This window comes from Trachypithecus francoisi, unplaced genomic scaffold (genome assembly GCF_009764315.1).
Source record: "Trachypithecus francoisi isolate TF-2019V2 unplaced genomic scaffold, Tfra_2.0 Lachesis_group21, whole genome shotgun sequence".
Lineage (NCBI taxonomy): Eukaryota > Metazoa > Chordata > Mammalia > Primates > Cercopithecidae > Trachypithecus > Trachypithecus francoisi.
The window spans coordinates 41,137,182-41,150,565 of record NW_022681467.1 but is presented as its reverse complement, the minus strand read 5'-3'; the positions used below and the strand labels follow the sequence as shown (position 1 = coordinate 41,150,565).

Genomic DNA, 13,384 nt, shown 5'->3' with positions numbered 1-13,384 from the left:
GCCAGAGGATCTCATAAGCAAACCTCCCAGCACCATGTCTGGCACCTGGTACATGCTGCTGCTATTATCAGCACTCCCAGCAATGAATCTGAGTGGCTTTGGAAGCATCCCACCACCCATCTGAGCCGCTGTTTTCTCATCCATCCCCCTGGAGGAATAATGACCAGATTCACAGGGTTGGTGCAAGGATCCACCAGGAGAGTGCTAACACCTACCAGACGATCCTTCTCTGGACTTCATGCCTGGATGATCTGGTCACACCCTTAACACTTGCCCACCCACCTTAGCCCAACTCAGGGGAGACAGAGACAGAACGTGCTGAAAGTGGTTACTTTATTGGTTGGAAAAGGGAGAAGCTGTGGTCAGCCCAGGAGGGAATACAGAGGCCAGAAAAAGGGAAGGGCAGGTGGGCTGGAACCAGATGCAGGGCCAGGCAGAAAGTTTCTCTCCCCACTGCTCAGCCTGGTGGTGACTGGAGCTGGAGGAAGAAAATGATAACAACACCATCAACAACAATATCCATTAGATTAGGCAAGAGTACCTGCAGCTTAAATCCTAAACCAGCTCCTTGACCCCACCCCATCCCACAAACCCATGCAGCAAAGCCTCACCTTCTGGGGGGGGCTCTGCTTGCATTTTCTACAGATTCTAGACATACTCTTCTCCTTCAGACCATCCCTAGCAGGCACCTGGGTATACTGTGGTCCCGGATGTCCACTGTGGCCTTCCTGAGGGACCATGGCCATTTCTTTCCCTAAGAATCCCTCTGCTATTAGGAAGTTCTGCCATGCCTTCATTCCTTAGGTTTAAATGGGATTATCTGATCCATTAGATCTTATTTAGCTGCATTTTATTTTTATTTATTTATTTATTTATTTATTTTTTTGAGACGGAGTCTTGCTCTGCCGCCCAGGCTGGAGTGCAGTGGCCGGATCTCAGCTCACTGCAAGCTCCGCCTCCTGGGTTCACGCCATTCTCCTGCCTCAGCCTCCCATGTAGCTGGGACTACAGGCACCCGCCACATCGCCCGGCTAGTTTTTTGTATTTTTTAGTAGAGACGGGGTTTCACCGTGTTAGCCAGGATGGACTCGATCTCCTGACCTCGTGATCCGCCCGTCTCGGCCTCCCAAAGTGCTGGGATTACAGGCTTGAGCCACCGCGCTCAGCCCTTTAGCTGCATTTTATAAGCAAGATAACTGTGACTCAGGGAGATGAAAGGCTAGGTAAGTGTCAGAGCTAACATTTGAACCTGGGTCTTCTTGACTGCAAAGCCTATCCATGCAGTTGGCATCTGAGAGCTCTGGCTTCAGGGAGACCATAGCTTAGTTTAGAGAAACCATAGTTCCCTCTCGGGCACCAACAGCACACTCCCTCTCTGGGCTTCAGTTGCTCACCTGTACACTATTGAATTCTATCAGTTATCTTCAGATTTCTTTGCTGAGAAATTGTTAAAAGTAGCACATGACAAACACAAGATTTCAGCCCAAGGGTACCACCAAGCTCTTGCTTTTTTTTTTTTTTTTTAAATTTGAGACGGAGTTTCGCTCTTGTTGCCCAGGCTGGAGTGCAATGGTGACATCTCGGCTCACCACAACCTCTGTCTCCCAGGTTCAAGCGATTCTCCTGCCTCAGCCTCCTGAGTAGCTGGGATTACAGGCACCCACCACCAAGCCCATAAAGGTTTTTTGGTTTGTTTTTTTGGTTTTTTGGTTTTTTGGGGGGATATTTTTAGTAGAGATGGGGTTTATCCATGTTGGTCAAGCTGGTCTTGAACTCCCGATCTCAGGTGATCCGCCCACCTCAGCCTCCCAAAGTGCTGGGATTACAGGCGTGAGCCACCATACCTGGCCAAGCTCTTGCTTATTCTGTTCCCTCCACCTGAGACAGCCTCCCCACTGCAGCTCATCAGACTGCCTACCTTTCACTCTTCTTTTAGAACAGGCTGAGGGTCACTCCTCTAGTACACCTTTCCCAACTGTCTCTGCAACTAACCTCCCTTCACCTCTGCCTAGATGACGTTTTCTCCTGTTTCCCACAACACCCGGCCATCGATGTGCTTTCTCTCTCCCATTCACCTACCTCAGAAATTGGGAGTGACACAGGACACTTTCCCACAGCCATTGTGGCAGCATTTCATCCGGCCAGGACACTGGCTGTCCACCTGGCACTGGTCCCGACAGAGGCCGAGCTGGGGGAAGTTACTGTTCACCTGGGGGCAGGAACCCTCCTTATCTGGGTAGAAAAAGGAGTAAGGGTAAGTTGTACCTGCAGCATGCTCCCCCCACTGCCCCTCACTTGGCTTCACATACAGCAGAGCTGCCTGCCTGAGTCCATCTTGGGCACCCAAGCTGCTCTCAGGAGGCCCAGAAAGATCACCTGCAAATCCCTCCTCCTGCTCCCCAGTGGAATCACAGGATCTCAGCTTGAGTCCCAACTCTGTCTTTGTGGGACTTTATGGCCTAGAGCCAGAAATCTCCCAGAGCCTCTGTGTCTTTAGGTGTCAGCGGAACCAGTGCTAATTACAACACAGGGTTGTGAAAGCAGTGGAAACAAACATATTATTTCTCCCTGAAATATCAAACTACTCTGTAGTTACAATGAGAAATTATAACAGTAAACACTTAATTAGCTCTTACTACATGCCAGGTATTATGTTAAGCCCCTAACATGTATTAACTCTTCTAATTCTCACAATAATCCTAAAAGAGGGGGAGGGATCATTAATATTTCCTCGTGTTACAAGTGAGGAAACTAAGGCACTGAGAAGTTAAGTAATTTGCCTAAGGTCACACAGAATTGAGGCAGAATTTGAACCCCAAGAAATCTAGCTTCAGAGTATATGTTAACCGCTGCTGCCATTGTTAAGCACTATGCTGCCACTTAAAGTATAAAGTCCAGTACACATGTGAGGGGTTACACACTTATAATCTTCACTCATACCCGTAAACCTAATCCCAGTTACAGTCTCTCAGCACTGTGACCCTCCAAATACACTCATTCATCCATGCAGAGAGAAACCACACATCCTTCCACTAACACACACATACACACACACACACACAATCACACTCCACTTCCTGTTTGGATAGAGGGGAGCCAGGCCCAGGCAAATCCATTCGTCAACTGAGGGACGTCTTGGTTGCTTCCAACTTTCGGCAATTATAAATAAAGCTGCTATAAACGTGCAGGTTTTTGTTGTAAAACACAGGCACAGAATTGGGTGATTAGCTGTAGAGGACAATGAAAGTGGCCGACAGATCACCGGGTGTGGTGGCTCACGCCTGTAATCCCACACTTTGGGAAGCTGAGGCGGGTGGATCGTTGGAAATCAGGACTTCAAGATCCCCCCTCTACTAAAAATACAAAAAAATTAGCTGGGCATGGTGGCATGCACCTGTAATCCCAGCTACTTGGAAGGCTGAGGCAGAAGAATCGCTTGCACCCAGGAGGATGGAGGTTGTAGTGAACCAAGATCATGCCACTGCACTCCAGTCTGGGCAACAGAGCGACATTCCATCTTAAAAAAAAAAAAAAAAGAGATTTAGGTTCAGCTTTCAAGATGGCCGGATATCTAGTCTGCAGCTCCCAGTGAGATCAATGCAGGAAGCAGGTGATTTCTGCATTTTCAACTGAGGTACATGGCTCATCTCATTGGGACTGGTTAGACAACGGGTGCAGCCCATAGAGGGCAAGCAGAGGCAGGGTAGGGTGTCATCTCACCTGGGAAACCCAAGGGGTCAGGAAACTCCCTCCCCTAGCCAAGGGAAGCTGTGAGGCACTGTGCCATGAGGAACCATGCACTCTGGAGCACATACTATGCTTTTCCCACAGTCTTTGCAACCCACAGACCAAGAGATTCCCTCGGGTGCCTACACCACCAGGGCCCTGGGTTTCAAGCACAAAACTGGGCGGCCATTTGGGCAGACACTGAGCTAGCTGCAGGATTTTTTTTTTTTTTTTTCATACTCCAGTGGCGCCTGGAATGCCAGTGAGACAGAACCATTCACTCTCCCGGAAAGGGGGCTGAAGCCAGAGAGCCAAGTGGTCTAGTTCAGTGGATCCCACCCCGACAGAGCACAGCAAGCTAAGATCCACTGGCTTGAAATTCTCGCTGCCAGCACAGCAATCTGAAGTCAACCTGGGATTCTCGAGTTTGGTTGGGGGTGGAGCGTCCACCATTACTGAGGCTTGAGTAGGGGGTTTTCCCCTCACAGAATAAACAAAGCCACCAGGAAATTCAAACTGGGCAGAGCCCAGTGCAGCTTGGCAAAGCCGCTGTAGCCAGACTGCCTCTCTAGATTCCTCCTCTCTGGGCAGGGCATCTCTGAAAAAAAGGCAGCAGCCCTAGTCAGGGGCTTATAGATAAAACTCCCATCTCCCTGGGACAGAGCACCTGGGGGAAGGGGCAGCTGTGGGCATGACTTCAGCCTGCCTGCCAGTTCTGAAGAGAGCAGATGATCTCCCAGCATAGTGTTCGAGCTCTGCTAAGGGTCAGACTGCCTCCTCAAGTGAGTCCCTGACTTCTGTGTCTCCTGACTGGGAGACACCTTCCAGCAGGGGCTGACTGACACCTCATACAGGAGAGCTCCAGATGGCATCTGGCAGGTGCCCCTCTGGGACAAAGCTTCCAGAGGAAGGAACAGGCAACAATCTTTGCTGTTCTGCAGCCTCCGCTGCTGATAGCCAGGCAAAGAGGGTCTGGAGTGGACCTCCAGCAAACTCCAACAGACCTGCAGCTGAGGGGCCTGTTAGAAGGAAAACTAACAAACAGAAAGGAATAGCATCAACATCAACAAAAACGACGTCCACTCAGAAATCCCATCCAAAGGTCATCACCATCAAAGACCAAAGGTAGATAAATCCATGAAGATGGGGAGAAACCAGCACAAAAAGGCTGAAAATTCCAAGCACAGAACACCTCTTCTCCTCCAAAGGATCACAACTCCTCGCCAGTAAGGGAACAAAACTGGATGGAGAATGAGTTTCACGAATTGACAGAAGCAGGCTTCAGAAGGTGGGTAATAACAAATTCCTCCAAGCTAAAGGAGCATGTTCTAACCCCAATGCAAGAAAGCTAAGAACCTTGGAAAAAGGTTAGAGGAATTGCTAACTACAGTAAACAGTTTAGAGAAGAACATAAATGACCTGATGGAGCTGAAAAACACAGCACGAGAACTTCATGAAGCCTACACAAGTATCAATAGCTGAATTGATCACGCGGAAGAAGAATATCAGAGATTGAAGATTAACTTAATGAAATAAAGCATGAAGACAAGATTAGAGAAAAAATAATGAAAAGGAATGAACAAAGCCTCCAAGAAATATGGGACTATGTGAAAAGACCAAACCTATGTTTGATTGGTGTACTTGAAAGTGACGGGGACAATGGAACCGAGTTGGAAAACACTGTTCAGGATATTATCCAGGAGAACTTCCCCAACCTAGCAAGACAGGTCAACATTCAAATTCAGGAAATACAGAGAACACCACAATGATACTCCTTGAGAAGAACAACCCCAAGACACATAATCATCAGATTCCCCAAGGTTGAAATGAAGAAAAAAATGTTAAGGGCACCCAGAGAGAAAGGTCGGATTACCAGCTATGGGAAGCCCATCAGACTAACAGCAGATCTCTCTACAGAAACCCTACAAGGCAGAAGAGAGTGGAGGCCAATATTCAATATTCTTAAAGGAAAGAATTTTCAACCCAGAATTTCATATCCAGCCAAAGTAAGCTTCATAAGTGAAGGAGAAATAAAATCCTATATAGACAAACAAATGCTGAGAGATTTTGTTACCAAAAGGCCTGCCTTACAAGGCCTCCTGAAGGGAGCACTAAACATGGAAAGGAACAACTGGTATCAGCAAGTGCAAAAACATACCCAATTGTAAAGACCATCGAAGCTATGAAGAAACTGCATCAACTAACGGACAAAATAACCAGTTAGCATCATAACAACAGGATCAAATTCACATATAACAATATTAACCTTAAATGTAAACAGGCTAAATGCCCCAATTAAAAGACAAAGACTGGCAAATTGGATAAAGAGTCAAGACCCATCAGTGTGCTGTATTCAGGAGACCATCTCACGTGCAAAGACACATAGGCTAAAAATAAAGGGATGCAGTAATATTAACCAAGCAAATGGACAGCAAAAAAAAAAAAAAAAAAGCAGCGGTTGCAATCCCATTCTCTGATAAAACAGAATTTAAACCAACAAAGATCAAAGGAGACAAAGAAGGGCATTACACAATGGTAAAGGGATCAATGCAACAAGAAGAGCTAACTATCCTAAATATATATGCACCCAATACAGGAGCATTCTGATTCATAAAGCAAGTTCTTAGAGACCTGCAAAGAGACTTAGACTCCCACACAATAATAGTGGAAAACTTTAACCCCCACTGTCAATACTAGACAGATTAATGAGACAGAAAATTAACAAAGATATCCAGGACTTGAACTCAGCTCTGGACCAAGTGGACCTAATAGACATCTGCAGAACTCTCCACACCAAATCAACAGAATATACATTCTCCTCAGCACCACATCGCACTTATTCTACAACTGACCACATAATTGGAAGTAAAGCACTCCTCAGCAAATGCAAAAGAACGGAAATCATAACAAACAGTCTCTCAGACCACAGTGCCATCAAATTAGAACTCAGGATTAAGAAACTCACTCAAAACTGCACAACTACATGGAAACTGAACAACCTGCTCCTGAATGATTACTAGGTAAATAACAAACTTAAGGCAGAAATAAATAAATTCTTTGAAACCAATGAGAACAAAGACACAACATACCAGAATCTCTGAGACACAGCTAAAGCAGTGCTTAGAAGGAAATTTATAGCACTAAATGCCCACAAGGGAAAGCAGGAAAGATCCAAAATCGACACCCTGACATCACAATGAAAAGAACTAGAGAAGCAAGAACAAACAAATTCAAAAGCTAGCAGAAGACAAGAAATAACTAAGATCAGAGCAGAATTGAAGGAGATAGAGACATGAAAAACCCTTCAAAAAAAAAAAAAATCAATGAATCCACAAGCTGGTTTCTTGAAAAACATCAACAAAATAGACTACTGGCCAGATTAATAAAGAAGAAAAAAGAAAAGAATCAAAGAGACACAATAAAAAAATGACAAAGAGGATATCACCACTGATCCCACAGAAATACAATCTACCATCAGAGAACACTATAAACATCTCTGCACAAATAAACTAGAAAACCTAGAAGAAATGGATACATTCCTGGACACATACACTCTCCCAAGTCTAAACCAGGAAGAAGTCGAATCCCTAAATCGACCAATAACAAGTTCCAAAATTGAGGCAGTAATTAATAGCCTACCAACCAAAAAAAGTCCGGGACCAGATGGATTCACAGCCGAATTCTACCAGAGGTACACAGAGGAGTTGCTGGTACCATTCCTTCTGAAACTATTCCAAACAACAGAAAAAGTGGGACTCCTCCCCAACTCATTTTATGAGGCCAGCATCATCCTGATACCAAAACCTGGCAAAGACACAACAAAAACAAAAACAAAAATTCAGGTCAATATCCCTGATGAACATCAATGCGAAAATCCTCAATAAAATACTAGCAAACTGAATCCAGCAGCATATCAAAAAGCTTATCCACCACGATCAAGTTGGCTTCATCCCTGAGATGCAAGACTTCAAGCTAAAACACTCAATAAACTAGGTGTTGATGGAATGCATCTCAAAATAATAAGAGCTATTTATGACAAACCCACAGCCAGCATCATACCAAACGGGCAAAAGCTGGAAGCATTCCCTTTGAAAACTGACGCAAGACAGGGATGCTCTCTCTCACCACTCCTATTCAACATAGTATTGGAAATTCTGGCCAGGGCAATCAGTCAAGAGAAAGAAATAAAGGGTATTCAATTAGGAAAAAAGGAAGTCAAATTGTCCGTTTGCAGATGAAATGATTGTATATTTAGAAAATCCTATTATCTCACCCCAAAATCTCCTTAAGCTGATAAGCAACTTCAGTCAAGTCTCAGGATACAAAATCAATGTGCAAAAATCACAAGCATTCCTATACACCAGTAATAGACAAACAGAGCCAAATCATGAGTGAATTCCCATTCGCAATTGCTACAAAGAGAATAAAATACCTAGGAATACAACTTACAAGGGAGGTGAAGGACTTCTTCAAGGAGAACTACAAACCACTGCTCAGTGAAATAAGAGAGGATACAAATGGAAAAACAATCCACACTCATGGATAAGAAGAATCAATATCATGAAAATGGCTATACTGCCCAAAGTAATTTATAGATTAAATGCTATCCCCATCAAGCTACCACTGACTTTCTTCACAGAATTAGAAAAAACGACTTTAAATTTCATATGGAACCAAATAAAAGCCCACATAGCCAAGACAATCCTAAACAAAAAGAACAAAGCTGGAGGCATCATGCTAACTGACTTCAAACTATACTACGAGGCTGCAGTAACTGAAAGAGCATGATACTGGTACCAAAACAGATATATAGACCAATGGAACAGAACAGAGGCCTCAGAAATAACACTACACATCTACAACCATCTGATCTTTGACAAACCTGACAAAAAACAAGCAATGGGGAAAAGATTCCCTATTTAATAAATGGTGTTGGGAAAACTGGCTAGCCATATGCAGAAAACTTAAACCGGACCCCTTCCTTACACCTTATACAAAAATCAACTCAAGATGGATTAAAGACTTAAATATAAGACCTAAAATCATTAAAACCCTAGAAGAAAACCTAGGCAATACCATTCAGGACATAGGCATGGGCAAAGACTTCATGACTAAAACACCAAAAGCAAAGGCAACAAAAGCCAAAACTGACAAATGGGATCTAATTAAACTAAAGAGCTTCTGCACAGCCAAAAAAAAAATAGCATCAGATTGAACAGGCAGCCTATAGATTGGGAGAAAATTTTTGCAATCTATCCATCTGACAAAGGGTTAATATACAGAATCTACAAGAAACTCAAACAAATTTACAAGAAAAGACCCCATCAAAATGTGGGAGAAGGATATGAACAGACACTTCTCAAAATAAGACATTTATGCAGCCAACAAATGAAAAAAGCTCATCATCACTGGTCATTAGAGAAATGCAAATCTAAACAACAATGAGATACTATCTCACACCAGTTAGAATGGAGATCCTTAAAAAGTCAGGAAACAACAGATGCTGGAGAGGATGTGGAGAAATAGGAACACTTTTACACTGTTGGTGGGAGTGTAAATTAGTTCAACCATTGTGGAAGAGAGTGTGATGACTCTTAAGGATCTAGGGCAAGAAATAACATTTGACCCAGCAATCCCATTACTGGCTATATACCCAAAGGATTATAAATCATTCGACAATAAAGACACGTGCACATGTATGTTTATTGCAACACTGTTCACAATAGCAAAGACTTGGAACCAACCCAAATGCCCATCAATGATAGACTGGATAAAGAAAATGTGGCACGTATACACCATGGAATACTATGCAGCCATAACAAATGATGAGTTCACATTCTTTGCAGAGACATGGATGAAGCTGGAAACCATCATTCTCAGCAAACTAACACAAGAACAGAAAACCAAACACTGCATGTTCTCATAAGTGGGAGTTGAACAATGAGAACACATGGACACAGGGAGGGAACATCACACACCAGGGCCTGTCAGGGAGGTTGGGGGTTAGGGGAGGGATAGCATTAGGAGAAATACCTAATGTAGATGACGGGTTGATGGGTGCAGCAAATCACCATGGCACATGTATACCTAGGTAACAAACCTGCACGTTCTGCACATGTACCCCAGAACTTAAAGTATAATACAAAAAAAAAAAAAAAAAATTTAAAAAATTTGCCGACAGTCTTGACTTCCTAATACAAAGAAATTCATTCTCTTGAAAGGAGTAGGAGCCTTCGATATTGGGCTGTCCTGGGAATAAATAGGGAACCATTTATGATCAAAACAAGCCACTGTATATGGAGTATCTTCCCACTAATAGACACTTTACATGCATTATTTCATTTAGTCCTCATGACAATCCTATAGAATTTGGAATTATTCCCATTTTAGAGCAGAGGCTCAGAGAGGTAAAACAACATGCTCAGGATCACACAACTAGAAAATGGCAGAATGGCCGGGCGCGGTGGCTCAAGCCTGTAATCCCAGCACTTTGGGAGGCCGAGACGGGCGGATCACGAGGTCAGGAGATCGAGACCATCTGGCTAACACGGTGAAACCCCGTCTCTACTAAAAATACAAAAACTAGCCGGGCGAGGTGGCGGGCGCCTGTAGTCCCAGCTACTCGGGAGGCTGAGGCAGGAGAATGGCGTAAACCCGGGAGGCGGAGCTTGCAGTGAGCTGAGATCTGGCCACTGCACTCCAGTCCGGGCGACAGAGCGAGACTCTGCCTCAAAAAAAAAAAAAAAAGAAAATGGCAGAACTAGGATTCAAACCTCCAAGCTTCCTCCCTGGCACAGGAGGCCATCTGACCTTGTCCCTCTTCCTGCCTCAGTCTGTCCATCTGAGATAAGGGAACAAATTCTTCATCCATCAAACAGCAAAGACTCCCTCCTTTGCTCCTCCACCTCTCTCATCTGCCTGCTGCCTGCTTTCTCTCCAAATCTTCCTCTCTCCTTCTGGTCCTCCTCTCCCTGGCCCAGAGGAGGGGACTCCTGACCTTGAAGCTGCCCTTGGTGGGCTGCCAGCCCCCCTCCACTTACCACTTCCCTGCTGGTCGGTGTCTGGAGTCACCATATTACAAACCTTCCCAGCCTGTGCTGACATCTTCAGGGAAATAACAAAGAGGAAAAGTCACGGGGGCTGTATTCTGGGAAAGAACATCATTACAGTACCTTGGTTCTCTCCAGGTCCTATCCCTGCCTCTAATACTCAGCAGTTCCCTCTGGAGAAGGAGAAGCTGAGATTCCATGTTGTCTAAGCCACCCCCTGCTCTGATCAGCCTGGTGGAGACACTGCAGCTCCAGCAAGCACCTTTGAAGGAGGCCCCAGCTCGAGCTCACTCAATCCTTAGAGTGGAAGCGATTGACTGAAAGACAACAAACGGCGATACAGTGTCGGGGAGGATTCCTCGCTTTCTTCGAATCACTCAGCCAGTTGGCCCGAAAGGCAAAAGCTGAACCCTCACTATGACTCCTGTAGCCATGGGATGGCCGTGTGACCTTGGGCAAGAACATTTTTTTCTCGCGGATGCTCCCTTCCACATCTTTAAGATGAGCGGAACACTTTCCTAAATCTGTAAAGTTCCTTTCCGCCTGGACAGAGGAATTGGGGAAAATCTTGCCAGGCTAGGCCCTCCCAGTCTTTCCCCCAGAGCTGGGGGAGGCCCCCAGGGAGGGACTCCAAGAGGAGAGGTGAGTGCCCCAGGCTCCCGGCTTTCCCGCAGGGCAGGCTCCGGCCGGTACTAGAAGGAAACTGCGGCCCCGGGTCCACAGGCCGTAGGGAACAATGTCCCGGCTGTGCGTGCCCGGAAGCCCGTCATGCACCAGAGACTCGAATCCAGCTAGGGGTGGGGACCCCCCTTGGCTGCGCTTCAACGACGCCTTTGTCTCCCCCGGGACCGTGCGAGGGAGAGCACTGGCGGATCTGGTTTCATCCGTCTTGACTTTCCCAGGGGTCCCCGGGTCCGGGGGCGCCCCTGTTCCCGGAACGCAGGCCCTCCCGCCTCCTCCCAGCCCAGCGCGGCCCCGCCTCATCCCCGCTAGGCCGCGGTGGGGTTACCATTGGGCAGAGAGCAGAAGGTGGCGCAGCCCGCGCTGCAGCACTTGAGGTTGTCCGCGCATTCGCTGTCCGAGACACACTCCTGCGTGCAGTTCTGGTCAGCCTGGAGCTCGGGGCACACGCCCGTCTTCTGTGCTCCTGTGCCTGGAAGGGCAGGCCCGTGACAGTGGAGGGTGGGGCGTAGCGCCAGCCCCAGAGGATGCCCACCTCCTGCTCCAAACCTTAACTCCAAGGAATTCTCAGTCTCTGGCCCTAGGAGTCCCCTTACTGCCCCCAGAGACTCCCACTTCCAGACCAGGAGCAGTCCCTAGCCCCTGGGAGTACCAGAGCTTCCTAACCCTCGGCGTCGGCGCCCTCGGATCTCAGCCCTAGGGGACCCCGCACAGCTGAGTGTCTAGGAGCTTCCGAGGTCGAGGCAGAGCAGCCCCCACCCCCAGCCCACTGCAGCCACGGAGTGTCTGCGTTCAGCACAGAACCCTCCCAAATTTCAGCCATCAGTGGTCTCTCCACCTCCAGCACATTGGACCCCACACCCTAGGCTCCAAGGGTCCCCGCTACTTCCGCCCCAGGAATTCCCACTTCCCCAGCCTCCAGAGGCTACGCCTCCGCCTGGCTCCATCCTGGAGCTCGTGGCTCGGCCCCTCTGGGCGCTGGGCCTCTCCCCGCCCCACTCACCTGGGACTAGGGTAAAGCCGAACAGCAGCAGGCCAAGGAGGGCGGCGGCTAGCGACCCTAGGCGACAGGCAGGCATGGTGCTATGCCGGGGCGGGGTGCAGGTGTGAGCCGCTGCTCAGGTGCAGGGATTTATCCGCGCGCGCGGGAGGGGGCGTGGGGTAGGGGTGGAGCTGAGCGGGGAAGGGCAGGGTGGAGGGCTTTGCAGGCACCGCGGGCGGGCTGCCACCTGAGGTCATTTCACAATCCCTCAGGATCAGGTATCACTCTTGGCCCCGGTGGGAACCAGGAACTTAAAGCAGCTTCCAGGACATGACCAGCTGCGGCTGGACCCTTGTCCACTCCTCCCTCCTGACCTCCCTCCTGGGGCCTGAGGGCCAAGGCTCAGGGCTCCTGGGTTTCTTTTTTTTTTTTTTAGACGGAGTCTTGCTCTGTCGCCCAGGCTGGAGTGCAGTGGCCGGATCTCAGCTCACTGCAAGCTCCGCCTCCCGGGTTCACGCCATTCTCCTGCCTCAGCCTCCCGAGTAGCTGGGACTACAGGCACCCGCCACCTCGCCCGGCTAGTTTTTTGTATTTTTTAGTAGAGACGGGGTTTCACCGTGTTAGTCAGGATGGTCTCGATCTCCCGACCTCGTGATCCGCCCATCTCGGCCCCCCAAAGTGCTGGGATTACAGGCTTGAGCCACCGCGCCTGGCCTCCTGGGTTTCTATTCCAAGACTCCGAGGTTTCTCCAGAGTGTCCCCAGTCGGGGGTTGAGGAGGATGGGGCAGGGCCCGCAGGGAGGCAGTAGAGCATGCAAGTTAAAGGGTTCTATTTGGGGTTAGCCAGATGAGAGGGCAGATCCCCCTTGATGGAGGGCTAGGGTAGTGATACAGAGCACACAGTAGGGGCTACAGAAATGGCACTTATTATTGATAAACAAACCCT

At 47.7% G+C, this 13,384-nt stretch overlaps 1 protein-coding gene across 1 annotated transcript; it reads right to left on the bottom strand.

Moving 5' to 3' along the window:
• Positions 1 to 315: 315 nt before the first annotated feature.
• Positions 316 to 12,595, bottom strand: WFDC2 (WAP four-disulfide core domain 2). Its single transcript, XM_033186551.1, has 4 exons — positions 12,460 to 12,595; positions 11,785 to 11,928; positions 2,080 to 2,232; positions 316 to 478 (listed from the first exon to the last, which is right to left on the bottom strand). Exons 1-3 carry the CDS (start codon positions 12,533 to 12,535, stop codon positions 2,081 to 2,083), a joined length of 372 nt encoding a protein of 123 aa, XP_033042442.1. The 5' UTR covers positions 12,536 to 12,595; the 3' UTR covers positions 316 to 478; position 2,080.
• Positions 12,596 to 13,384: the final 789 nt, after the last annotated feature.